At 38.8% G+C, this 27,925-nt stretch overlaps 1 protein-coding gene across 1 annotated transcript; it reads left to right on the top strand.

The window, feature by feature from the left end:
• The first annotated feature begins 114 nt into the window (after positions 1–114).
• On the top strand, positions 115–27,564 carry LOC113420623 (argonaute RISC component 4). The gene is made up of 18 exons (XM_026680636.2): positions 115–278; positions 10,208–10,373; positions 10,593–10,713; positions 11,576–11,757; positions 12,674–12,810; positions 12,909–13,043; positions 13,912–13,999; positions 14,992–15,139; positions 15,219–15,338; positions 15,716–15,844; positions 16,059–16,192; positions 17,061–17,245; positions 17,484–17,643; positions 19,130–19,445; positions 20,561–20,695; positions 21,564–21,665; positions 22,031–22,230; positions 23,221–27,564. The coding sequence occupies exons 1-18, from the start codon at positions 260–262 to the stop codon at positions 23,327–23,329; spliced, it is 2,586 nt and encodes an 861-aa protein (XP_026536421.1). The 5' UTR covers positions 115–259; the 3' UTR covers positions 23,330–27,564.
• Positions 27,565–27,925: the final 361 nt, after the last annotated feature.

The raw sequence follows: 27,925 nt of genomic DNA, 5'->3' as shown, positions 1-27,925 counted from the left end.
CCGACGATCCCGTTGGAAGCGAGCGAAGGAGCGCGGTCGGCCGGGCGGGCTGGTTCCGCCGCGGCCGCGAGTTGTTTGTGACGCGGAGACGCTGCTCTCCGTCCCCCGTTCCCTCCCTGCCGACCCTCACCCCGAAGCCAATATTCCCGAAATCAAGAGATACGCGGCGGCGGCTGGAGCCATCGGGGCCCGTGGCGACGGCGGCGGCGGCGGCGGCGGCCGGGGGGACCGCGGTGAGGCCGCCGCCGCTGCCGTCGCCATGGAGGCGCTGGGACCAGGTGAGAGGCCTGCAGGTGTGGGTGGGCCCGGGGCTGGGTTCTCGGCGGGGAGGGGGCTGCCCAGATGGCCCCTTTTCTTCGCCCTTTAATTGGGGCGGGGCTGGAGGTGACTCGGGTTTCCTTCCCGTTGAGCCCTCGGAGGAAGGAAGAAAGGCGCCTTTCTCTCCCCTTCCCTTCGGGGGAAAGGAGAAAACGGGGGCTGGTGGCTCAGGACTCTCCGGGCACGTTGACTCCGCTCTGCCCGAGGCCATGTGGGCCCACAAAGGAGTTCCCGTCGGTGGCTGCCTCCCGTGCAGCTGAATACTTGCCACTGTTTGTAAACACACACAGCACGTGATGGCTTTAGGAGCCGTTTAAAATTTTGCTTGCGTCCTCGGGAGCCGGAGCAGCACTTCCCCCAGCCTGCTGCCCTTTTAAGAACTTTTTAAAGACCGCGAACAACTACCATTTGTGGTTCAAGCTGAACCCAGACCGTATAATTCAGGGTATCCGGAGCGGGCGGTGTGGCGATTCCGAGGACTCTACACCGCGATGTGAATGCAGGGGACAAAGGAAACATTTGTTCACCTACCTATCCCCTGACCTCGTGGTTTGATTGAAACCTGGTTTTAAGAAACACAGTGGCCAGGGTTTGCACGATGGGCTAAGCTGTAAAGTCATGGTTTATGGACCTCCTTGCTAAGCCCAAGGCAGACAAACCACATAATAGCCTAGGTCTAGGAATGAAGTGTGAAATCAGTCTCTGGCTGGATTATTTAGAGAGGGGGGGAAAAGTAGCACGGTGCTATGACCTAACTTTTGTAGAGCAAGTTGCCTTGTTCTTTAGTTATTTTCTAACCTGCTTTTTGTTATCTTTAAGAAAAAAAATACATTTTGAGAATATAGAGATTTAGTTTGTTTTGTTCAGCTATTTATTTATGCTTTAACTTTTGGCCCAATTTCCCAAGATATAATATTTCAAGTAGTATTGAAGAATATGGTTATGCCTGTGTTGCAATATTTGTTAAAAAGTCAACTAAAGTATAAAAACTGTCCAGAAATTCCAGAAAATTCTGATTCCTGATTACAAAACGAACTTGCAGAAGTTAATAAGAGTGCAGTAGTTTTTAGATTCAGCACTTATTATTGTGACTCTAAGGTTAGGTACAATAAGTGCAAATATATGTGTGTGTATCAGTTACTTTAATGGTGATACTTTTTGACTGTGTGCACAAGACATCATTAAATATAACTAACAAATCACACTGGCTTGTGGCCACTTAGTTTAGGCTTAGCCATTGATATTTTTTAGCATATCATAAAGAGATTCTGGATTCAATGATTCTAAAGTTTAGGGAGATACTTACCGTAAATAGGGCTCTGGTAGTTAACTTCAGCAATGTGCCTGAGATTCTTCAACTGAAGGATGGAGCAGTACCTTTTATCATTATGTAGGAATTCCATCTGACAATTAAATATTTATTTGAACACTAAATTTAAAATCTTTAAGATAAGAGTTGGAAAATTTGTATTTATGAAGGCATTGCAGAGGTGAAATCTCAGAAATATGTTTCACATTAGGATTGTTTCTAGTATTGGGCTTTTCATTTTGATTTTAGCAATTTTCCTGACAAATTTTCTAGCTATTTTTTTTACTGCTCTGGTTTAGTTATAGGCAGCTATCAAAAGCTGGTCACTATAGAATGGACAGTGTGAAATGGAAATTCCCTAAATCAATGATTAAGTAATACCGGTAAGCACAGTACATTTTTTATTTTGAGTTGATTTTGCTTGAATAAATGCTCAGGTTCTGAATTTTATATCTGTGATTTTTGTAAAGGATCATGAAGTAAATTCTTGCTCCTGGTCAGAGCAGGAATTAGAGCTGCTGTGGTAACTAGAGAATATTTGGAGATAGATCTATTTTAGCTGATTCTTTTTCTCCTTTTCCTTCCCGCCTCATCTCCCTTGAAACTCTTCAAGCTCCCATACTATTATTTGACTCCCTAATGTGTTTGAGATCTAAATCTTGAGCAAAGACTCAAGGGTGTGGCTCTGGCAGTGAAAGGTAGGGAGTGGTGGTCCATGTGGGTTTTGCATTTGGGAGGAATGCCAAGGAAGAAAGACAGCAGCTGCAAGCCCTTCTGGTCTTGTGCCAGGCTATGTAGCCAGATTAGGGCTCTACAGTCCTTTCAACTATTCCTTTTAAATGCCATGTAGGTTCAAAATAAAACAAAGTATTTCTGGTTTGAGCTTTTTAGAAATGTGATAGATGAAGTGAAAACATGTTTGATATGTTTGTAATGTACACAGCCATTTGGGAGCTGTTCCACATCATTACAGTTACTGTATATCATTGATGAGTGGTACTTTGACCAATCCCCAAAAAAGCTATGCAGAATCAAACCTGGTTGGTATTTGATTGTGGGGATCACCGAGAAAATTGGGGGTTGTAGATGGGAAATTCTAAAAAAAATAACTCCCAAGAAGACAGTGAAAAACTGCTTTCTTATTAAATCATGAAGCATCCATGTAGACCTTAGCTTGATTTGAAAATGACTTTATTTAGAGGAATAAATACCGGTAGTAATAAGAACTTAATGGTTGACTTTTGTAGCAATATACTTACCTTTTTCCAAGAAATAGTTTTTCTTAACTGCTATGTTTATATTTTGAATTGAAATTATCCCAGGTGCTAATAGTCTACCTAGCGTTGGAAATAGTTTTGATGGTGATATTTCTGGAAAATTTCAGTTTCTACTGGTACATCAAAGCTTCTCAACAGGCACAGCAATTACTCTTGCAATGTATGGCAAGAGTATGTGCTCCTGGCATGGTCTCCCAAAGCATTAAAGTCATGCTAAAGCTAGCAGGCTTTTATATCAGACAGTAGTAATACAGATGATTACTTTAGTGACAGTGGCAAAGCATCGTTTTGTGCTGCATGGGAGGAAGCAATGGTAGAGACTTTGAATTGATTTAGCTGTAAAAATCATTTTATTAGTTTTGGACACACAAATATTGCCATGCATCAGCTGCAGCCCCCATATGGATTTTATTGCAAATGTATTCAATACTTTTGAGTTTGAAGAGATGTCTGATAAGATTTGTTTGGCAAATTTGGAACTCACTTAGCAGCAAGAAAAATTACTACATATGGGAGACATATTTTTTTATAAGGAAACAAAGAGAACAATCACTCGTTCAGCAGCTGTTTAAATGTACAATAGTGCTGACCTGAGGCTTCCTCAAAGTTCTGGCCATCAGAGCATTCCCATGGTCACGTGATCACAAGGTAGGCATTCAATGACTGGCTCACAATCATGATGTTGGAGTGTCCTGCAATCACATTTTGCAACTGTCACTGCCAGCTTCCAACATGGAAAGTCAATAGGGACACCAGCAGGAGGTCACAATGATCATATAATATGGCAGTATTCAATTAACGACAGCAACTGAAAGTGCTGTCACTAAGCAGTCTGATCACATGATGTCCTGCTTTATCACCGTGTCACTTAGTGATGGAAATTCCAGACCTAATTGTCATCATTGACTAAGGACCACCTGTATTCCAATACATATTTGACAAAATTTGTTCCAGGAATGACAACTTTCTTGTGACAACTGTTACAGGATATGGATGCCAGTATATTGAGATACATATTAAGAATTGAAACAGTTACTGATAAGTTTACCTGTATGAAAATATTATGATTTGACTAAACCTGTAGCAGTGTCAACAGGTACTAGTACATCTGTTTAGGTGTGGTATTACAAGAAAGATTTTGTGTGACACATGCATTTAAAACCAGGACTGAAACTTGGCAAAATTAGCAACTGCTGGTTACTAACTTTCCAAAAATATCAATTAGGAGTAGTTTAAAGCAACAGTCTTGAACCTTTCCAGCTTTGTGGATTGGCATGGGGTGGGGGGGAGAGAATGCCTGCAGCTTCATTTGCACAAGTGATGGGCACACGTGCCCGCTGCTTGCACAAATGGAACTGTGCCCACCTGCATGCTGCACGTGCTCGCTTGCCAAATGCTTCTGTGGGCTGGTTCTAAATGGGCTGCAACCTGGGGGTTGGAGCCCCCTGGTTTAAAGAATTGGGAAGGAATTGGTGATTGTAGATGCCTTTCTAAGAGTTTTTTAAGATAGTAATGATGACTTATATGTGGATTACTGTATATTTTTTTTAAAACAAACTTTATTGATTATACAGCTAAAATATCAAACAAACACATACACAACACACAGAAAGAAAAAGAAAAAAAATATTTTAAAAAAATTAGCAATTCTATTATCGACAGTCTATGGTTCCTTGTTTGTTACCAATATTGGTGATATATTTACAAATGCATCTTATTGCGAGTATATAATTACTACCTCTTTTACATTTTACGTTGTTTACTAATATATTTTCTATTTTTGTTCTATCCAGTCATACCAGCATTCCCAGCTTCTATAATATTCTGATGTTTCTTTTTCCTTAAGTGCTAAGGTTAACTTATCCATCTCTACAAAGGCTGTTATTTTCTGAATGACCATTTCCTCTGTTGGAATATCTGCTTGTTTCCAACACTTGCAAAGATTATTCTGGCTGCAGTAAGAATGTGCTGTATTATATATTTGACTTTTTTAGAAATTTGTCTATTAAATATCCCCAATAAGAAGAATTCTGGTTTTAATTCAATTCGCTCCGCTGTTATTTCCTCTAACCATTTTTTTATTCTGTGCCAGTATCTTTGGGCTTCAGTGCAGGACCACCACATGTGAAAGAATGTTATGTGTTTCTTTTTACATTTCCAGCAATTTGGATTCATGTTAGGAGACATTTTCGCTATTCTCAAGGGTGAGAGATGCCATCTATAAAACATTTTATAGGCATTTTCTTTATATGCTGCTGATTTTGTAATTTTATTATTCCTTGTCCAAACCTTTTCCCATTCTAATAATGTAATGCTACGTCCTATGTTTCTGCTCCAAGCTATCATGTTGCCTTTGACTACTTCCTTTTCTAATTCTATCTCTAATAAATAATTATAAAATTTAATTATATATATTTTTATCTGGGCCTATTAGGATTTTATCTAATTGTTGTAGCTTAGCATAAATTCCAAAAATTTTCTTGTCCTGGCTATATCTATTTTGAATTTGCAGGTAAGCCCACTGGTCTACTTGTAGCCATTGTTCTTGGAGATCTTGCCATGATTTTAAAGTTCTTTGCACATCAAGAAGGTCTTTGTATTTTATCATTTTATTAAGATTTTGATTATTTGGATGTATCATCGCCTCAATCATTGAGATCCAGATTGGGATTTTTAAATAATGCTTTTATTTTATTTTATTCCAATTAGCCAATAAGGAATCTCTAATTATATGTCTGTGGAAATAATTCTGTTTAATTTTTTCCAGTGTCCCATAAAAATGCGTGCCACCCCCTCTGTAAGTCATGGCCTTCTAGAAATAAGATTCTTTTATTCGACAGGTTTACCCACTCTTTCAACCAAAGTAAGGAGGCTGCACTATAGTATAATTCCCAATTTGGGAGTGCCATACCTCCCCTGCTCTTCATATCTTGCATTGCCTTTAGGTTTATCCTTGTTTTTTTCCCTTGCCAAATAAATTTGGTGATTATCTTGTTAAGTTCCACAAAGTAATTTTTATGTATTTTTATTGGTATTGTTTGGAATAAGTAAATAAATTTGGGCAGAATGTTCATTTTTATAGTGGCAAGCCTCCCTAATAAGGAGATTTGCAATTTAACCCATATCTCTCAATCTTTTTTGACTTGCTGTAATAATTTATTATAATTATTTTCCATTAGGGTTTTGCATTGAGCCGTCAACCAAATTCCTAAATATTTAACTTGTTTTACTATTTGTAATCCCATTATCCTTTCCAATTTTAGTTTATGTTTTTCTGTTAAATTTTTAGTTATTAATTTCGTTTTTTCCCTATTGATTTTAAGTCCTGCAACTTTCCCAAATTGATCTAACTCTATCAATAGTTCTTGACCTGTTTCAATTGGTTCTTCTATGAAAAAAAACATATCATCCACAAATGACTGGAATTTATATTCTTTCTTAATTTTTAGTCCTTTTATTCCTGGATTCTGTCTAATTTGTGTAAGCAATGTTTCCAAAGATAATATGAAGAGCAGGGGAGATAGTGGACATCCCTGCCTAACTCCTTTCTCTATTTTTATTGAGTGCGTGTACTCTCCATTAATTATAATATTTGCCTTTTGTGAATCATAAATTGTAGTCACAATGTTTTCAAATTTAGTGCCTAAATTCATATTGTAAATTTGTTGGATTAGGAATTGCCAATTTAGATGGTCAAAGGCCTTCTGTGCATCCAAGAATACAAGGGCTATTTGTTTTTCCGGGTGGGCTTCATAGTATTCCAAAACATTTAGTACTATTCTTAAATTATTCCTAATTTGTCTATTGGGAAGAAATCCGTTTTGATCTTTATGTATATATTCATTCAATATTTTTAATGTATTTGCTATAATTGTGGTAAATATTTTATAATCAGTATTTAACAGGAAAATTGGTCTATAATTTTGTATAAGTCGTAAGTCTGAATCTTCTTTTGGGATCAACGATATCAGTGTCTCCTTCCATGAATCCGGCATTCTTGCTGCAAGTAGGACCTCATTATACTTCCACCATGAGAGGTCCTATTTGTTCTCCTATTTTCTTATAAAGTTCCCCTGGTATCCCATCAGGTCCTGTGGTTTTATTGTTCTTTTGGTTTTCTATTGCTGTTTTTAACTCGGGCCACGTAATGTCTCTAGTTAACATTTCCTTCATCTCCTCCTTGATTATTTTATCTTTAGTAATACCCAAATAGTTTCTTATCATGTCCTTGTTTACCTCCTTTTTATAAAGATCTTCAAAAAATTTACATGCAATTTCTTTTTTCTGTTCTATTCCTTGTTGGGCATCCCCATTTTCATCTATTAATTGGTAGATCAATTTTTTTTCTTTTTCTTTTTTAAGTTTGTAGGCCAACCACCTTCCTGGTTTATTGGCCTGTTCAAAGAATATCTGTCTAGCTGTATTCAACTTTGAAACCATTCCTTCTTGTTCGATTAAATTTAATTTATGTTTAGTTATTATCATCTGTTTTTTTCAATTTACAATCTTTTGAGGTGTTTTGTAGCTGAATTTCTAATTCTTTGATTCTTTGTTCTAATTTATTTTGTTGGGCATATTTTTCTTTATTTCTTTTAGTGGTGTATGATATCGTTGTACCTCTTATTATTGCCTTCACTGTATCCCAAATATTCTGTTTTGTAGTTGCCTCATTGTTATTTTCTTTTAAGAAATAATTTAATTCCTCAAGTCTATTCATAAATTCTTTCTCTTTAATTAGCTGTGTATTTAGGGTTCACCTTTTCCTTGGTTTCTTCCTACCTTTCCACACTATCTGAATCGGATTGTGATCTGCCCATTCGTTTGGTAAAATTTCAATCTCTTTTAATTCATTTACTAGCTCACCATTCATCCACACCATATCGATTCGTGTCCATGATTGGTGAGGATTAGAGTAAAATGTAAATTGCTTTTTCTCAGGGTTTAATTTCTTCCACATGTCTATCAAATTTAGTTCAATCATCATTTCCTCACATGTTTTTGGTAGTTCTCTTTTTTTCTTCTCCCCCCCCCCCCCCAACTGTGAACTTTCTGGTGGTCCACAATAGCATGGAAATCCCCTAAAATATAAATATTCCTTTTCTCTAATTCCACTATTTTCCCATGTAATTGTTTAAAAAAATTCCTTTTGGTTATCATTAGGGGCATAAATTACCACTAATAGAATGGGAATTGATTTAATCCAAATTTGTAGCACCAGAATTCTTCCATTGGGGTCTGTCCAAATTAGCTCTGCTTTCATGTCGTCCTTCACATATACTGCTATCCCTTTCTTTTTCCTAAAATCTGCTGGCGACGTATACAAATTCCCTAGCTTGGGGTATTCTAGATATTTTTCTTCTTCCTTCCTTATATGAGTTTGGATTACTGTATTCTAATGTTGCAATAGGTGTGTAGATATACTTGCCTATTTCTGGGAATATAATTGAAACGATTTAAAAATGCTACACTAACTAGTCAATTATTAAAAATATTTTGATACGGTGGCCTTGGCAAAGAAAATTTAAAATGCTTTGGAATTATAAGGAGGAGTTGAATATTACTTTTCAAGAATGAGAGAATAATTGTACATGAAAGATTAAGAGGTGAGATCTTGTGGGGGAAAAGATATTGAAGTGTGTAAGATGCATGTGTAAGAAGCTGAATTGATTGTGTTTGAATTGACTGAGATTATGGCAGAAATTGTGTTTGATATATTTTTATTTCAGAGGGAAAAAATTAGTTTGGAAATTTTTATTTGATATTTTTGTAGTGGTCTTTTTTCTTCGGGGCAGGTTCTGGTCAACATTGTGGGGGGCAGAGGTTGAACCCCAGACTCCTATAGTGTAGGGTGCCTCAAGGCTCAGATCTCCCATCCTTTCTTTCAATATGTACATGAAACTTTAGGTGATAGAACTGCATGGCGCTGGATGTACCATAGTAGCATCAGTACATTAATAATACCCAGTTATACATAACTACTCCAGGTGAGATGGGTAATGTTGTTGCGATATTGATCCAATGCCCTAAATTTCCTGAAAGCTTGTAAAGAGCTCTTCCCTCATTTCTGGTAGCGGGTGAAGTTGTAGTTGGAAGACAGTGCTTTTGGCTGCATCAAAGCAGTTTGGTTGTGATGCCTGGTTTCTTTGTTTTTATTTTATGCATTATTTTGGCTTTATATAATTGTTGTGAATTAACCAGAGTTTGGTTCTAAGATGAATGGACGTGCAAATCTTTTAAATAAATAAATTTTGCATTGTGGGTCTCTTCAACACATGGAATCCTTGAAGTGGTCAAAACAATAGATCACAACTTAGTTTAATGGAATTCAGAGTTTTTGCTAATGATTGGGATTTTGCACATTCTATTTCCAATCTCTATTATGCCCAGTCAAACAGGATAGTAGAAAGGACTATACAGATTGTGAAGAGAATGTTACAAAAATCAAAGCTGGACAGTTTTGAGTTTTATTCAGATGTGTTGGCTTAAAAAGAAAACCATCAAGCTCTTAGATCTGTGCAGAGGTTGAAGGGACAGTTTATTAAAGAAGATGAAGGGGCTTGAAGACCCTATACTATCTCAGCTCAAATGCAGAAGGAAAAAGAATCTGAAGATACAATTTCAGAAAAGGATGACAGTAGACTTTACATATATACTTTATATACATGTATGTCAGTGGTGGGATTCAAATATTTTTGCCACTGGCTCGTTGGGTTTGCCTTGGTGGGCGTGTGCTCACACTTTGTGTACACATGCACACCAAACACGCACTCTGCGCATTCTACCTCACCTGCAAGCCTGCACGATCCCAGTCGCTTCAGCAGCTGCCGCGCAGCACTATTCTGTGCCACGCAAAGCAGCTGTGCTTCAAATTCAGTTAATAAAAGTACGTGTACACACACACACACACACACACACACACACACTAATAATGTCAAAGGGAAATGTAACCAACCTGGTATGGAAATTTTTTATCTTGGGGGGAAAAGATGGGAGATGCTAGAAATAAATAATCTCTATTATTTGTGAATAGAATATAATGAGTGAACAAAAGGAACTAGCTGTGGGTATATCAATGGCTATCTTTTCTTGTAACCTGTAATCTATCAGTCAACTTTATCTGTGTATTAGATCTGTCTGTCTTAATAGTTTGTATGCAGTCTACTTCAAAATGGGGTGTGGGCATGTAAATGCAAGCTACTTCAAAATGGGATATAACCTAAAACTGATTTAGAATTGTTCAAATGTTTGGAACACTACAATTTTAGAATAGGCTTACCTATCAAACATGCTTCCATTTCTCCAGGGCCACCAGCCACTCTTTTCCAGCCGCCGCGCCGGCCTGGCCTGGGAACAGTTGGAAAACCAATTCGTCTCTTAGCCAATCATTTCCAAGTACAGATTCCTAAAATTGATGTTTATCATTATGATGTGGATATCAAACCAGAAAAACGTCCCCGGAGAGTGAACAGGTATAGTTTCAAGCCTAATTTTAATGGTTCTCTGACTGCTGATAATTTGGCATTTAAATAAAATAATACAGTGGGCATACATGGAACATTCCTCAGCAATGACAATCTCATAAGGTAGAGACCATTTGTACTTGAACTAATTCATATTTTGAAAATCAAATCAAGAACATTATGCTCTTGTTCCATTAAGTTCTCATTTCAATTTATACCACTTTCCAGGGAGGTAGTAGATACTATGGTGAGACACTTCAAGATGCAAATATTTGGGGATCGACAGCCTGGCTATGATGGCAAAAGAAATATGTATACTGCGCATCCTCTACCCATTGGAAGGGACAGGGTAAGTCATTTCAGTAACAGGCTTCAGAGTTTTAACTTAGTGATTCAGTGCCATATTTCCTAAGAACGTCCTACGGAGCCTCTTCGTTTGCCCTATTCAAATAATGAAGTTACCAAAATACAGGTTTTAGATTTGAAAGTGGCCTTGCTAAGGTGCATCTCCCAGCTTTTTCAGAAAGCATATCCAATGCTAAGAGAAACTGAGAATTGTATATTTGTGACACCTGGACGGTCAGTGATACCCTGACTTTGTTTAAAAGCAGTGCCATATAAAGAATAGCAATGTTGGGAAATGCCCAGCTAGGTAGGGAGGAGGACTTAAGCAGGGAATTAGTCTTGAATCATTGGACAGCTGCAAGAGATCTAGGACTGGCACCCTCCCCCTCCCCCAGGCTCCATACGACTGTATCTGTTTGTTCCCAAGGGAGAGCAAGCAATCAGGGGAAATGCCTGTGTTATATAGGCAGAATATAATAAAATAGCTAGCTTGAAAGATGCATGTGTGATTGCTTGCCCATGACAAGCAATGATAAAACTGCATCCTTGGCATTGCTTCGAACCTATTAAATCGCTTTCTTGTTTTTTCATGCCCAATTTACAGTGTCCTGCATTAAATGAAGCATATGGACATGTTTTAAAGTGCATGAGAACTATCCTCGAACTACAGCTTATTTTTATTCTAGGGAAGAATGATCTGGGACTTCGATGGGTATCTGCCGTGCCCAAATAATAATGAGATTAAACTGAATTCAGTCAAGGATCAGTGGAAAACAAGTTGAGCTCATGAAGAGTTTCAATTTCAACAGATGTTCTGTACAGTTAAGAAAGATCTGCGCAGTTAATCCTCACTGTTGTGTCTTCAGGTGGATATGGAGGTCACACTCCCCGGTGAAGGGAAGGACCAGACCTTTAAAGTGTCGGTCCAGTGGGTGTCAGTCGTCAGCCTTCAGCTGCTCCTGGAAGCTTTGGCAGGGCATCTGAACGAAGTCCCGGAAGACTCTGTGCAGGCCCTCGATGTCATCACACGGCACCTTCCCTCTATGAGGTGAGTGTTTTTTTTACTCATTCTCTCTCGGACTGTAGTTTTCTCAGCAGACCCTGGTTGAATCTTTTATTCATGTTGTGGCCCATTGTAACACTTGTGGATATTCCTCCTTTCAGAACTGAAGTGTAATTGCAAGGAATATACAATATTTCTAAGGGATATATTCGTTTTCTGTTCTCACTGAATGTTTTTTGCTTTTCTCGCCTATTTTTGACTTGGTGGAATATAGGAAAGATATGGAACAGCAGTCACTTTTTAAAATAACACTTGAATAACAGTCAAATTAACTTTCTAAATACAGTTTAATTGCAACTATGTCTCTTTTCAATTACAGTTTAGAATATATTCTAACTCTTGCAGCAGAACAATTTCTATTTTACAAACTATCTTTTTTGTTTTGTGCTTTCAAGTCAGTGTTGACTCCCGGTGACTGTGTGGACTAGTCCCTTCAGTTTTCTTGGCAAGATTTCGGAAATGGTTTGCCATTGCTTTCTTTCTAGCATTGAGAGTGGTTGGCTACCGATACTTGCCTTCCAGGGCAATGAATACACGTTCCAAAATTTGTTGAAGGATTTCCTTGGTCTTCCTTAGTGTCTTTTGCTTAGATCCATTATTTTACTCACACCATAAATCCTTCTCTGTCTCTGAAGTCTTAAACTGAAAGGTGGTATCCTATGTTAAAATTTTCTGAGTGACAGTTCTAATATCCACTCAGTAGACATGTGCTTTAACTTATACTGATGATGATGATCTTGCCAAAAGTGCTGTGATGGAATATCCTGATCTAAAAAAAATTGTTCTAACAATGATCCACTTGTCTGATTTTTAATAGTTGTAATATTTTGTACACCATGCCTCAGATATTCCTGATATGTAACTTCTTGACAAATCTGAATAGATTCTCCCATTCCATCAGGTACACTCCAGTAGGGCGTTCCTTCTTCTCTCCCCCTGAAGGATACTATCACCCGCTGGGAGGAGGTCGGGAGGTCTGGTTTGGATTCCATCAGTCTGTCAGGCCTGCCATGTGGAACATGATGCTCAATATAGATGGTATGGAAGAAACCTGTTTGCTTAAATTATCCTAAAGACTCCTCTCCTGAGACTCTTTTATCAGTATCCCACCTCCTCCTTTTCTTTTTTTTTGGTAGTATCTGCAACTGCTTTCTACCGTGCTCAGCCTATTATTGAATTCATGTGCGAAGTCCTGGATATTCAGAACATCAATGAACAAACAAAACCCCTTACGGATTCCCAGCGTGTTAAATTTACCAAAGAAATCAGAGGTACTAATTTAAAATACTAAGTTATCATGTATGTTGAACTGTGGTAAACAAAAAACTTGATTTCTGAAAATTTTGCAGTATATTTCCACCCTTAGAAAATTATAAGTTGGGCTGGTTTTGATGGTGTTTAGAGAGAACATTTTTAGCAACTGCTAGAGTTTCTTCATCTCCCAATATCACACGTTTAAAAATAAAAAAGACAAACTTGTGGTTATACAGATGGATATTTTGTCATTGTGTGGATATCTCGCTGACATCCCCATTTGTCTTTTTAGAAAACCAATACTTTGGGGGGGTTTACTGCAGAAAATATGAGGGATAATTATAGCTCAAAGCCAGCTCTGTACCTTTTAATGTGTTGGTCTCTAATTTGTTCTTATCAGAAATATTCAACAAAAAATAAAAATTCAAAATATTTTTTCTCCTTTACTAATGATCACAACCCACCACTGCACCTCTGTATTTAATGGGCAAGTTGTTCTGACCTTACTACAGTGTCAAAATCCAAATTAGCTACTTCCTCGCAAACTGGGAATTCTGACTACAGTATTATGACACATTTCTGTAGTATTTTCAGTGGACAGGTTTTTTTTTTCTATTTTATGTTGTGAGATTCTTTTTTCTCCACGAGCTTTAGGATGAATAAATTTTGGAAGAAACTATTTAACTTGGGTTTATTTTTATTGTATTCACTCTGAGAATTTTAATTGAACAATCTAGATACAGTGGATTGGCATCATCTATATAAAAAATAAATATAATCATGGAGAGCCCAATAGTTTGTTTTGATCTTTGATCCTTCTCAATATATCATATTGGCTTTTGCTTATTTGGGTATGTGTGTCTTTATGTTTCACTGGATTTATAGGTTTAAAAGTGGAGGTTACTCACTGTGGCCAAATGAAAAGAAAATACAGAGTTTGCAATGTTACTAGACGACCTGCTAGCCATCAAACGTATGTATGCTTTTTTTGCGGAAAAAAAGCCTTTGTTCTGTTTGAAAAGCCTTTGTTCTGTTTCTGCTATGGAAAAGCATTGCGTCAACTGAAGGTCACTCATAACTAAATATTTCATAAACGACATATTTCAGAATTCTATAAAAATAACGTCTCATGCCATTTGGAATAGGACCCAAAAAAGTGACTTGTGCTTTGGCTATATGTCAGTGAAGATTCTCAGCCATCCAGATAAGAGTCATTTGGAAGTTGAGTCCTGGCAACTGGACTTCTTTTCCTTTTTTAGGCTTGAAGCATTTCACTGCTTATATCCAAGTAGACAAATTTGAAAAAGGTACTTGGATCAGCATTTCAGGTAAAAAAAGAACAGAAGTCCAGTTGCCAGGACTCAACTTCCAAATGACTTGTGCTTTTTGATTGTGTCACTTTATGATGGAAATTCAGTCCCAATTACCATAGTTAAGTGAGGATTTCCTGTATTTACATAATTAATGTACAGCGATGGAGGAAACGCGATATCTGACAGCCCTGTATGCTGCTTCAGGTGAGAGAAGCTCTAGATAAGCCTCTTGATATCACCCGACAGGCATGTAGCAGTGATATGGGACTAAGTAGTCCTTCATCTTACATTCATACATTACAGCTTCTTTTAATTTTAACTTTTAGTTAGTTTGACCAACGTTATGCATTTTTTTTACCATGCTGTCCTTATGCATTGAAATTCTAAACCTGATTTTTAAAATTAGGATGCTAAGATTCTTTCACTGGAGCTTGATAACATATATTAGGAGTACTACCCTCCCATACCACAGTCCATCTCTGATTACTTGCAGTTTTTATTAATTTCAGCAATATGACTGTCGGGAGAATAATTTTGTTGCTGCTTTTGTTAAATAGTTGAGGATCCAAAACAATTTATGTTCTGATAACCATAGGCAAGCCTCTTTCTTATGAAATGAATATATATATTTAATTTATATTTCTGCTCACAGGTTTCCTCTGCAGTTGGAAAACGGGCAAGCTATGGAGTGTACAGTAGCTCAGTATTTTAAGCAGAAGTACAGCCTGCAGCTGAAATACCCACATCTTCCATGCCTCCAAGTAGGGCAAGAGCAGAAGCACACGTATCTACCCCTTGAGGTATACACCTGGGCGTTTCTGTTCCTCAGTTCTGTTCCGCTGCATCAGGCTTGTTCACCCTGTATCTTTTTCATTCTAGGTGTGTAATATTGTTGCAGGACAGCGTTGTATTAAGAAACTAACAGACAATCAGACATCAACTATGATCAAAGCAACAGCACGATCTGCACCTGACAGGCAGGAGGAAATTAGCAGACTAGTGAGTAACTGCTTGAGTATATTAAATCACTATTAAGATGGAGTAAAGTGGTGGCTGGAAGATGCTTATCACTATAGGATCCTTTCTTGCATGAACTTTGCAAATCTTTTTCCTGGGACCCAACACCATTTCTCGCCACTGGGTTTCTGAGGTTATGGTACACTCAGAATGTGGTCTATCCAAGGCATAGAAGATAGAATAATAAACTCCACCCCCCCTCCTTTTGCAGCAGCCCACATAATTCACAGATAACTACAACAAAAGATAGCAGCAACTGAGGAACAAAGGCACGCAGTGGACTGAGCTACACTTACTCAAATGAAATATTCACAAGAGCTGTTGTGTCTGTATTGAAGAAATGTTCTCTGAATCTCCAGGTCAAGAGTAACAGTATGGTTGGTGGACCTGATCCATATCTGAAGGAGTTTGGTATTGTTGTCCATAATGAAATGACAGAACTGACAGGCAGAGTATTACCTGCACCAATGCTGCAGTATGGAGGTAGGGTAAGTACTTCATAATTTTCACCCCATTTAGATTACACAACAGACCTCATATAGGGGCTAATGCATATTTTAATCCTGTAGACTCTTTACTGGCAACTGATTAAAATTTGAGGCTGAAAATGTAGCTGATCATGAAAATGCAATGAAAAGGGGCTTGACTGCGTTAGTTTATACTCTTGTCAAAGAACAGAGGTTTGTGTTTGATTTTCTTTAGAACAAGACTGTTGCTACACCAAATCAGGGTGTCTGGGATATGAGAGGAAAACAGTTCTATGCTGGGATTGAAATTAAAGTGTGGGCTGTTGCCTGCTTTGCACCTCAGAAGCAATGTCGGGAAGATTTGTTAAAGTAAGTAGTTTCCTTGTTTAGAAGAAGATTATGTTTACTGGTTTAAACCGCTGTTTGGAAAGCTTTGAATGGTGTGCCTTTAATAAAGATAAAATGTTGTTATCAACAAGATGATGGTACACAAAGCAATTACTTTTCTTCACTTTCTGTTTTCTCCACTCTGATACCTTCAAGATCTGGTGTCTTTTTAATTTATTTTTTATTATGCGTAGCCAGCCTTTATTATTTTTACAAATGACTCAAGGCGGTGAACATATCCAACACACTTTCCTCCTATTTTTCCCGCAAGAACAATCTTGTGAGGTAAGTTGGACTTTAAGAAGATCTGATATCTACTTTGTTATAAGCATACTTCTCAGCCAATGTAATTGAAGCCTAATGCAATGGAAAGTAATTATGATGTTTTAATTTGGGATTATCAATAGAACTTGCTTGCCATAATTAGAAATTTCAGAATGATAACCTAAAAAGTACACAAATACCTCTGATTGCTTTCCCCAGTATTAACTTTTGCAGCTCAGAGTAATCGATTGTGCTCATTTTCTGATGTCCACAGTTACATTGACAGTATTCAAGGAAGTTTAGTCTAGCCCTGGATTTTTCAAACCTAGCAACTTTCAAATATGTGGTCTTCAGTTCCCAGAATTCCGCAGTTGTACTGGCTGAGAAATTCTGGGAGTTGAAATTCACTCATATTAAAATTGCCAAGATTCAAAAAAATACTGATCTAACCTGATGATTGAGAGATCTGTTTTCTCAGAACCAATCCAATTCTTTTATCAAAACCATTTCAGGTGGAATAAAAGGGATAAAATGCACAAAGTTAGGCTTGTGCTAATACTATCTATGATTTATTCTGTGTTTCTAGGAGTTTTACTGATCAGCTGCGCAAGATCTCTAAGGATGCGGGGATGCCAATCCAGGGCCAGCCATGCTTCTGTAAATACGCACAAGGAGCAGACAGTGTGGAGCCCATGTTCAAACATTTGAAATTGACTTATGTGGGGCTGCAGCTAATTGTAGTGATTCTTCCAGGAAAGACACCCGTCTACGGTAGAGACCATTTGACCAAATGCATAATATAATTATTATAATGAAAAAATGTGCAATTACAATTTGTTGTTTTTCTTCTGTAATAATCCTGTGCAAACTCTTTAAAAAAAAAAAAAAAACACCTTAGGTTACCCAAGACATCAGTTTGAGTTATTGGAATGGGATGGGAGTAGGGGTTGGATAGAACATTTAAAAAAATCTTCTGGGTTCTAAAAACAACTTTTTTTTTTTTTTGCAGCTGAAGTTAAACGAGTCGGGGATACTCTCCTGGGTATGGCAACTCAATGTGTTCAGGTGAAAAATGTGGTGAAAACATCTCCTCAAACTCTGTCCAATCTTTGTCTGAAGATCAATGCAAAACTTGGTGGAATAAACAATGTCCTTGTACCACATCAAAGGTCAGCTTAACCCTTAGTTCTTCTTCATAGAAAGCATATGGCTGAGTTTTATTGAGAAGCAGAATGATGAAAACAATCAAAATGAAATTCTTGCATTGAAAATTTTGTCATTTACCTAATTTAAATTCTTCTAAAGTTTTCCTTAGTTATAGAAATGAGAACCTATGCATTTAGACCTTGTCTCTAAATACCATGTTTCTCCAACACTAGCCCCCCGGAAGACCCAGCATGTTTTCTAGGCATAAAATGAAATTAAGCCCCTCCCTCAAATTTAGGCCTGTTTTAAAACATGCAAAATTGGGGGGGACTTGCCATTAGGAGTGCCCCACGGGCAGCTACGCCTTGCCATCAGCCGCTCCTAACAGCCGATCATGCCGGAGCGCGGAGGGCTCCCTACCTCCACCAAGTGCCTTTGCTGGAGACCCGGGTCAGCAGGCGGGCGGCGTCGCCGTGGATGTCTGCCGGCAGTGTTTCAGCCGCTTCTCAGGCCCCCGTAGCTTCCACGGTTCCCACCGGTGCTGGTGCCTCTCTCACCAGTGCTGTCTCCAACAACAGCATCTGAGTCGCTCCCGCTTTCCCCCCATCCCCGTAACAACAGGAAAAAAAGATTTTGAGGTACCAGGGAGCGCTGTGTGCTGCGTTTTGGTTTAATCCCGAGCGGCTGGGTGGGCGTGAGAAGAGCCGAGCGAGTGTCTCTGCTGCTGCTACCCTTAGTGCTCCAGCCTCGGGCTCTGCAAGTTTCCAAAAGTCACGGTGTGCAGCCCATTCCTGCATTCCAAGTGCGCCCAGGCCGAGCTGCAGCTATCCCTCTCTCGCCAGCGCCGTCTCCAACAACAGTGGCAGCAGTGGCGGGAACCGTGAAAGTTACGGAGGCGGCTCCCCCACCCGAGAAGCGGCTGAAACGCTTCCAGGGTAGTTTTTTCTTTTTTTGTTCACACTTCTACTATGATATCTTACACTGGATAAGTTGTCCACATAAAAGCCTGTATAATAGTCTGCACATTAGAAAGTGAGGCTATCTGGGAGTCCAGTGTAGGATTTCCATTTGTCCCCATAGCCCTTGAGATTTTATCTTTTTGTAATTCTTTTTTTATACTAATAAATGCTTTAGATTTCTTGTTGACTGAGCTGACCTGAATTTTTTTATTTCAAAGAAGGGACAAAAGTTCACGAATTCTCCTTTTAATTCCTAAGCAAAGCAGGAATTAATTGAGGATTGAAGTTAATTGTTTGATGGAACAGGAAGCCACATAGTGACATCAGGGCATATTTATTGTTTGTCCTCTAGCTGAGGTGGGGTATATTAGCTGTCGAACAAATAGAATATTGAGTTGTATAATCCAGAAATAAGCACTAAACACCTCAGCAACTGAAAAATAGCTGAGGGGAAATAAAATGGATAATTAGAACTGTATAGAACATTTTTAAAAAGGTTTTTTTTTTTTGCTGGTTCCTAGTTAAAATGCCTTTCTTTTCAATTCCCCAGGCCCTCAGTATTCCAGCAACCTGTTATTTTTCTGGGAGCAGATGTCACTCACCCACCTGCTGGAGATGGGAAGAAACCTTCCATTGCTGCTGTAGTAGGAAGCATGGATGGCCACCCTAGCCGCTATTGCGCTACTGTGCGAGTGCAAACATCCCGTCAAGAGACATCACAAGAACTGCTGTACAGTCAGGAAGTGATTCAGGACCTGACCAATATGGTGCGAGAACTGTTGATCCAGTTTTACAAATCCACTCGCTTCAAGCCCACACGGATAATTTACTACAGAGGAGGAGTATCCGAAGGGCAGATGAAACAGGTATTGGTCTTGTAATTCATCCATCCTCTGAATGAAGCTCCTCGGAAAATCCGTTCCTCCGCCAGATAGCCTGAAAAGAGGTTTATGCCAAGAATGCACTCAACACAAACATTTAATCATTCAGTTTGAAACTATACTTAAAGATTCTGAAATACCTGCATGCATTACTTATTAACTTCATTGTTGTACAGAAATCTGGCAATGGTTGCAAACACTGTAATTATCCTAATTATCCTAATATTCAATAAACGGCGGTCGTGCGGCGGCGGCGGTGCGGGCGGGGGGGGGGGGGGGGGGGGGCGGCGGCGGGGGTCGGTCGGTGCGGCGGCGGTGGGGGGGCAGGTGGGGGGGGGGGGGGGGGGGGGGGGGGGGGGGGGGGGGGGGGGGGGGGGGGTTCTTGCGCGGGGGGCTTGGGCCCCGATTTTTTCTAAGGGGATATCATGCCTGTAATAAACAAGGCGAGGGTATGTCTAATGTAAACCCACTGTATTTTAGATCATTCGGTAAACCGTTACTATATTAATCCATAAAGAGTGACTTTGGTGTGGATCCTAGTGCTGTCAATGAATGACTGCATTTTGGATGCTCGTATTTATGGCCCTTTGCAGAACTCCTGTTGAAATGTAATGTGATATATGAAGTTTTTGCTGAAAGACGGGATTTGCTTCTAGTTTCTGGCAAAAAACACCCTGTAGTGAACAATGGGTTTGCTTAGTGACTGGTGTTTGCTTAATAATCATGGCATTCACTTAACAAAAAAACGTAAAATCAGGCACAGTCACTTGATAATTGGTGTAATGACCATCACAATTCATGGCCATAATTGTGGGCTCAATTATCATAAGTCAAGGACTACCTGTATGCCGGAAAAGTAGTTTCTTCATCCAAACCAGATGTATGTTATACATCAGTGATGGATCTGCATACAAGCAGTTTTCTAAATGTACTTGTCTTATTTTCTTCATGGCAAGTTTGCAAAATCATATTGTACCATGATGTATTCAGAAACCAGAAGTTGGCTTGGATTTATACCTGTTCTTAATAGTGCAGCAACTTCAGTGGGACTTCATGAATTGCTTCATCAATTGAGTTGATTTCAACTTTAACACTTCTAGGTAGCTTGGCCTGAGCTTATCGCAATCCGGAAGGCCTGTATCAGTTTAGAAGAAGACTACAGGCCAGGGATCACCTACATTGTCGTGCAGAAAAGACATCACACAAGACTCTTTTGTGCAGACAAAACTGAACGGGTAGGTAACTGCAAAGAGAACGTAAAGCCATCCTGTTAAATTCTGCAGCTTTCAGGAGATGCCAGATGGCTTTTCTTGGAAAAGTGCCCAGGTGGGGGTAAGAATGGTGCAAATGAATTTTTATAAGGCTCGATACTGATGGTTTTTTTTTTAGTGGTGGTGGTGGTGGGGATAAGTTTACACATTTTGAATCAATTAAAAGTATAATAATTCAAAATTGATTCTAAATGTCAGATGTAATACTGCTACAAGAAGCTAAAGCCTAGCTGAAAATGTTGAGGCATATTTGTAAGCATCCCTCAGCACTCTAATGATTCCTAAGAGAATGAAATGCATGAGATCCAGGTAAGTCAGATCTATTTCATTTCATCCTGCTTATTATTGGAGAACTTTCAGTTCAACGTATTTCAAGTTTGACCCACTCCATTTCAAGTTGCAACAGTTGTTCCAACTTTAATGAACCTAAGCTAATATTTCAAGTTTAAAATCAAAAATGTTTTGTACATTTCTCTTTGTCAAGTCATATGTGCTACTCCTTGCTGCTCGTTTTGTTCACTAAATTCAAAATGGCTACTATAGGGCGATAGCATTTGGATAATGTGAAAATATTCCCAGTTGGATATTGCTTTACATATATCTGAATCTGGCTGACGTCAGGCAAAGCGGAAGAGTTTCATCTTTAGAGGAAATTGTCCAGTTGCTTGTTGAATCATGATCCTTAATCTTTAGTAGTAGGGTAGTGCTAAGGTTCAAGTGTGTTACACTGATTGATTGATTTACTATCAAATAAAATATAATGATGAATTCTGCTTTTGTTGACATGGATGCTGCACACTAAGCATTATGGCTGTGGTGTTGTCTCCAATAGGTGGGAAAAAGTGGAAATGTTCCAGCAGGCACTACTGTGGATAGCACCATCACCCACCCCTCTGAATTCGACTTTTACCTCTGTAGCCATGCAGGAATCCAGGTAATCCTAATATAGTCAGCAGTTACTCTGTAGCATTTTGTGGTTCGTGCATGGATGAAACTGGCCTTGTATAAATGAAAGGTTAACCTTGGTATTTAAATGTGGCATATGTGGCAGCCATATTTTGGCCCTGAAAAGCCAGTGAAGCATTTTCTTCTGCGTTAAGGATCAGCTTTCGCCCCGAGGATGAATAAGCTGCTCCTTTCTTCTTCTTGCATAGAAACTCGGTAAGAAGAAAGAGAGGACTTTCGTGGAGAAGAGAAGAAGAAGAGTCAACTTCTTTGTGCTGAGGTTACTGCCTGCCTCTTGTGCCTCTGTCTTCAGGGAATTTCAATGGTGGGTTGACTAGATTTATCTTATTTCAGGGAACCAGCCGTCCTTCTCACTATCAAGTCTTGTGGGATGACAACTGCTTCACCGCAGATGAATTGCAGCTACTGACATACCAGCTGTGTCACACTTACGTTCGATGCACACGGTCTGTCTCAATCCCTGCACCTGCATATTATGCCAGGCTAGTGGCATTTAGAGCAAGATACCATCTTGTAGACAAAGACCATGACAGGTGAGCAAACCTTGGAGAAGAACCTTCAGGGTTTCAGGTACTCAGAATCTAGGATTACATTCTGGGTAAGTGGTAAATTATATACAGATCTGCCCTTCCATTATGGATTTGATCTAAATGCAAAGCTCCTTCCCTTGTAACAATTCGAATTTCAGAGGGAAGGTAAACATTTTTGGTGGCATTAGTTGCTGGTTGCTTCACAGGCAATATTTTATTGAACAGGTTGCCACATTCTGCCTTCTAATTATAGATTCCATTTAATTGGCTAGAAAAATTAGACAATGTATTTATCAATATAATCTACTCCCCCCAAAAATGCAGAGACTCTGAAATTGTATTAGCGGAGCCTGTTAGTTTTACTAATTTATGCTAAGCTAATTCAAACTTCTACTCTTCCCAATGTTCTGGATATTTCAGGAGAAACAATAATTTAGAGATTAGATACCTGAATCACATGTAAGAAAGATGGGCTTCATTTTTAACCTTGTTTGTACAAGTAGTCCTTGATATTGAACCATAATGGAGCCTGCCCGTTATGATTGTAAGTCATGACAATTGTAAAATGGGACAGACGTGAGCTATGTTACAACCGTTTTTGTGGCAGTCACCAAAGCCTTTCTTTTGCTAAAATGGAGGTAAATGCTTGTTTTCAGCAAAACTAGTAAACCATGACAGTGGGATGCTACAGCCAGCCATATATATGGCCTAGTTGCCAAGCATCCAAAATTCGGTCATATGACTGGGAGTGACCATTGGAACTTTGAATCTGGGTCATAAGTAGCCCCAAGGTAGTTCTGTTTTAACTTCGAATGGTCATAAGTCAGAGACTACCAGTGTATTATTGTAATATGAATAGAAACCACTTCTACCCAATACTCAGAAGTGGCTTTTCGCATTGAAACAGTGGCAACCTGCCAAGGGTGGGGATGTAGTTGAAGAGCATAGTCTCAGTGGGATTATGTGTTTAAATACTTCTAACTTCTTTTTCAGTGCTGAAGGCAGCCACGTGTCAGGACAGAGCAATGGCCGTGACCCTCAGGCACTAGCCAAGGCAGTACAGATCCATCATGACACCCAGCACACCATGTATTTTGCCTGATAAGACTCTGCACCCACGTGGCAGGAGTGGTCTGGTTGGTCAGGCCACCAACTATTAATTGTCAGGGCTCGTTTTTTAAATTCAGGCTGCCCTCCACCAGCAGCTTGGGACAATTGCACTGAATTGATACCTGCCGCCAACATCTCGTGCAGGCACAATTGAGCCATTTTTATTTTTATTTCTTTCCGTAAGCAGAAGTTTCATAAACAGTCTTTGCATTGGACTGAATTTTTACCTCAATACGCAAAAGGCTGATCCTCTTTAATAATTTTTAAAGGACTTGGCACGAAAGGTTTTTATTGAAATATTTTGCTGATCAATTTATGTTACCTCTTCACCCCATGTTAAGGTTGTCAAGAAAATGAATTCCTGCTGGGCTTTGACATATTGCTTAGTGAGTCTCCAGGTATGGCAAAACAGGATTTTGCTGTTTTTCTGTCTGGAGCCATATAGACTTGATCAGTGAATTTTTGGTGTAAAACACCTTTCAACAAACATTAATTTTCAGAGGTATGTCTGTTCCTTCGGTTTTGTTTTTTAATTTTTCGCTTTGTCAAATTTTGCTAGTTCCCTTTTTGTAAATCTCTGCAGTCCTGGGCTGCAAAGCCATTGCACTATAACTGCGAATTCAGCTTGGTGGTACTACTTCTGTGAATGCATCATGCTAGCAGAGAAAAATCCCCTTTGAATAGTTCTAATACAATTATAATTATTATGGTTACAACTGCCACCTTTTGATTCAAAATGCTGAAATGCTTCCCCTTCTAAAAATAGGTAACCAGGTTCTGAACAATTAGTTTTAGTATTTTTCAAACATCACAAAAAGTGCCCATTTTATGCTGCTATGTTTGACAAATTGAAGTCATTTTTAATACTCTTTTTCATAGAAGGTTTTAACTTTGGCAATAATTTTTTTTAAATAACCTGGCAGTAGCTTTTCTAGTCAGAATCCATTCTTGGGTAGATTGACTTATCTTTGCTGGAGAGAAAATTAATTACTGAAAATGGATCAGAAGAGGCTCCCTTCATGCTTTTTACAAATGATTATTTTTAACTGTTTTATAGTCACCATTGGTCCGTCTACCCCTTTTTATAAGCTTGGAAAGTGGGTGTTGTGTATCGGAAAAAAGGCTTTGCCAATTTGTACAGTTGTGTATAGTGTGACAGTAGCAATCAAAGACTTTTACCAGCAATTTAAATCCTGTTTCCTTTGATGATTTAGGTTTCTTGCATGTACAGCGACACTCAGTAGCATGTGTGAAGTGTGAATTGTAATGTTGATCTTGAACCTTTTCTATTAGGATTCTTATTTTGCTCAGTTCTCTTCCACTGAAACATGTTAATACCAAAAGTAGGATGGAGGGGGTTGTGTAGACAATAATAGTGTTGTGTTGAGACTAGCTTGTGAGTGTTAGCACACAATGCTTTAAATTCCTAGTTTTTGACTGAGTTGATACGGCCACCACTGTGGAAGACTGGGATTTGGGCAATAATTGCACTCTGGATTTCTAATCAAAGGGTGATGTCACAAGAGTCATGTGACCTTGTGAGCGTTCAAATCCGGACTTTCAAGTTGGCAATATGATACACCATTTAGATTGTTCTTCAGTCAGTTGAAATAGAGCTTCTAATAACTTGGAAAATGTACATTTCCAAGAACATTATTCAGTTGTGTCAGAGTACACTGAAGTTAGTCTTCAAGAAACAAAAAAAGTTTTATATGCTTCTTCCAGAGCCGTGGGTGTGTGTGGGTGTCTGTGGGAAAGGGCATATGCAGTGTTCGTCCCCCATTCAGAACTTAGTTCTGACGTCCAGAACTGAGATATTAGATTGCTTAAGTATAGATAAGGTTTTGTTTTTTTTAAACTTTTCCTTGGGAATACCTCACTTGGATAATCAATATCAGGATGCACAGGGAGGGAGAGTGGCCACTGCTTTAGTTTGTCTGCTGCTTTTCTTTTCTTTTAATGTTCAGGGAGAAAATGCAAGAATTTTAACTCCTGCTGGCCCAAACAAACGGAGAGCTGAGGCACCTTGAAAAGAGTTTAAGCACCTGTTTTAGTGTGTAGCATTTTTTTATTGCACTAGATAAGGACATGGTTTGAGAGAGAGAAGTAAGAAAAATGGATATATGAACCATCTGGGTATACCAGTAGCTACCCTAGCACCTAGTATAGGTGGAGAAAAGGGATATATGTACCCACCTGTCTACAGGCGAGATCTTCCAAATCCCAGCCAGGCAGAATGGAAAACAGGCTTTCCAAAAAGTTTGTATACCTTGAGCAACCAAATCTGCTTTTATTCCCACGTCCAGATCAAGATTGGGAAGTAGGTCTGGAGGACGACTTAAGCCTCTCATTCTATCATTTCCCAGCAAAAGCAGATTTTGGGAGCCAGGTGGCAATGAGCCACCTCATTGCCACCCAAATAGTAACAAAAAAGAGCGATTGGATGAAAACATGCATTTTAAAGGGCTCAGTTAATTTTAGTTGTAGTTGGGCCCAAACTGTGAAGACAGGACGCTTAACGAATCTGGGAAGATTTTTTTTCTGGTTGGCTTATTAGGAAATAAAGTGTATAAGCTATATGAAATGGTTCTTTTTAAACATTTTTTATCATAGGAAAAAAAAAAAAGGATTTTGATCGTATTTTTCATGTGTATTACAGCCCACAATCCACATTGGTCTTTTGAAATCATCCGTATTTCAGAGAGATATCTAAGCAGGATACTTTTTTAAATGAATTATTATCACAGTGAATTGTATCATCCCAAAAATGTTGATGAGAAAACTTTCTTGCCAACTTTTGCACTTTCTTGGAATTTTTCATGATTTCCACCCCCTCTTCCTTCTTGTCTCTGTTGAAAATTTTCCTGTGCAAAAAAATGTTCAGTCATCTCTTAGTTGCTGAATAATGGTCCAATGATGTCATTTGGGTATGTTTCAGAGCCGATAGCGATGAAGATCTTCAAACTGATAAAAGGAGGGTCTTGTTGATCTTTGGGAGACCTTTTTGACTCATTGGGACTGCCCCTTCCCGTGGGGATGAACTGAATGGTTACGCATGTGTCAATCAATGGGAAGATGTGCATTTTCTAGCTATAGTTCTTAAGGTTTTAGGGTTTAGTTTGGTTGGGGTTTTTTAATGTTGTTTTCTTTCCTTTTGACCAGTCTTCTCCAACTGTGTTGTCTTTGGTCGTTTTGGGCTACAACTTCCACAATTTCAACTTGGTTGGAGACTCTTGGTTTATATTAAGCCTGCTGGCTCCTTTTTTTGTACTGTTATGTCATGGGAGATTTTCAAATGTAGCATATTTGAACTGTGGGCTGGAGGAGAATGGGCTAATAATTTGGCAGTAGTTCTTGGTGTTTATAGGAAAATCAAATGTGGTTTCTTCTGTAAGTCTTCTGCCTTTTTTTTTTTTTTTTTTGAGCACTTTTATTCCAAAGAGGCTCTAAAATGCTTTTTGCTCTGTAACAGAGAGTCTTGCTTACTTCTGTGACTTCTGGGCATTTTAAAGAAGGGCATCCAAGGACAGGCAGAAGATGTTCCGTGTTTCTTTGATCAAGAGAAGTCTTTTTTCTCCTACAGCCCTAATATCAAGAATCTTTGCATGATGGAGAAAAAGGGCATGGTTCTTCTTACGACAGGTCACCCAACCTCCAACCAGTTCTTCCCACTCCTGCCAAGAAAACTACCTTTGTTGATAAGGCTGTGGGTCCTTTTCCCCCCTTCTTGCTCGATGGCAAGGCAGTTCCTCTGTTTTCATTTTCGTAAAACAGAGTTCCGTGGGCATTGTATCAATACTGTTTCAACTGCAAGGTTTTTTCCCTTGTGCAAATTGAGGAAAGATCATAAGTGGATATCAATTAAGGGTTTCTTTATACCTTGCTATTGACACTTTCGTGACATTTCTATGTCTAGGGCCTGGACCTTGTACGTAAAACTTGTTGGCATATGTTCATTTTCGACGGATGTATTTTTCCTTTGTTTGTTTGTTTGTTTGTTTCTATACTGTTAGACTTGTAATGTTATAAATTGTATTTTATTAAATTGGACTGGATGTATGTCTATAGCAATACGAGGTACTTTTTCTTTAAAAGAGACTCTGGGATGGGTAGGTTAACAGTACCTCCCTCCCCCATTGCGATATGCTGGCTGTGTATAATTGCAATGTATTTTTTTTTCTTTTTTTAGCCTGCAGGGATTTTGTGTTCATGTGTCCAAAAAATAAAGGCATTTGTTGCCAAATGTTTTTTCTTCGGTGTGCAATAAAAAAAGCTTGTCTTTTATTTTTGTTCTAAAACCAGTGTGCTACTGATTAGATTCATGGTAGAAACAAGGGCATGAAATGGAATTTTAAATAATATTATTTGGATGCCTGACTGTAAACCAAATAACTGAGAAGTTGAAATTTAGAATATTTAAGAACCAAGTCACATATTGGATAAGAAGCAAAGAATGTGAAATATAAAGTAAACATACTTGTGGCCTTGACTTTGATGGCATTTGAATCAATATAACTGTAACCCGAGATAATTTTTTGTGTTTTGGCTAACCTAAATAAGTTATCAACTATGTGACCTTGGCAATCAA

This window comes from Notechis scutatus, chromosome 8, assembly GCF_049901735.1.
Source record: "Notechis scutatus isolate UNSWTSFEM ecotype Mainland chromosome 8, rNotScu1.2, whole genome shotgun sequence".
Classification (NCBI taxonomy): Eukaryota; Metazoa; Chordata; class Lepidosauria; order Squamata; family Elapidae; genus Notechis; species Notechis scutatus.
The sequence above is the reverse complement of the archived record's forward strand: the minus strand, read 5'-3'. Positions and strand labels throughout refer to the sequence as shown.

Bases quoted from the DNA above. Each gene is read 5' to 3' on its own strand.
- LOC113420623 (XM_026680636.2), top strand. The intron at 12,811-12,908 runs GTATGGAAGAAA...TTTTTTTGGTAG, and splicing joins CATGATGCTCAATATAGATG to TATCTGCAACTGCTTTCTAC. The intron at 17,644-19,129 runs GTCAGCTTAACC...TCAATTCCCCAG, and splicing joins GTCCTTGTACCACATCAAAG to GCCCTCAGTATTCCAGCAAC.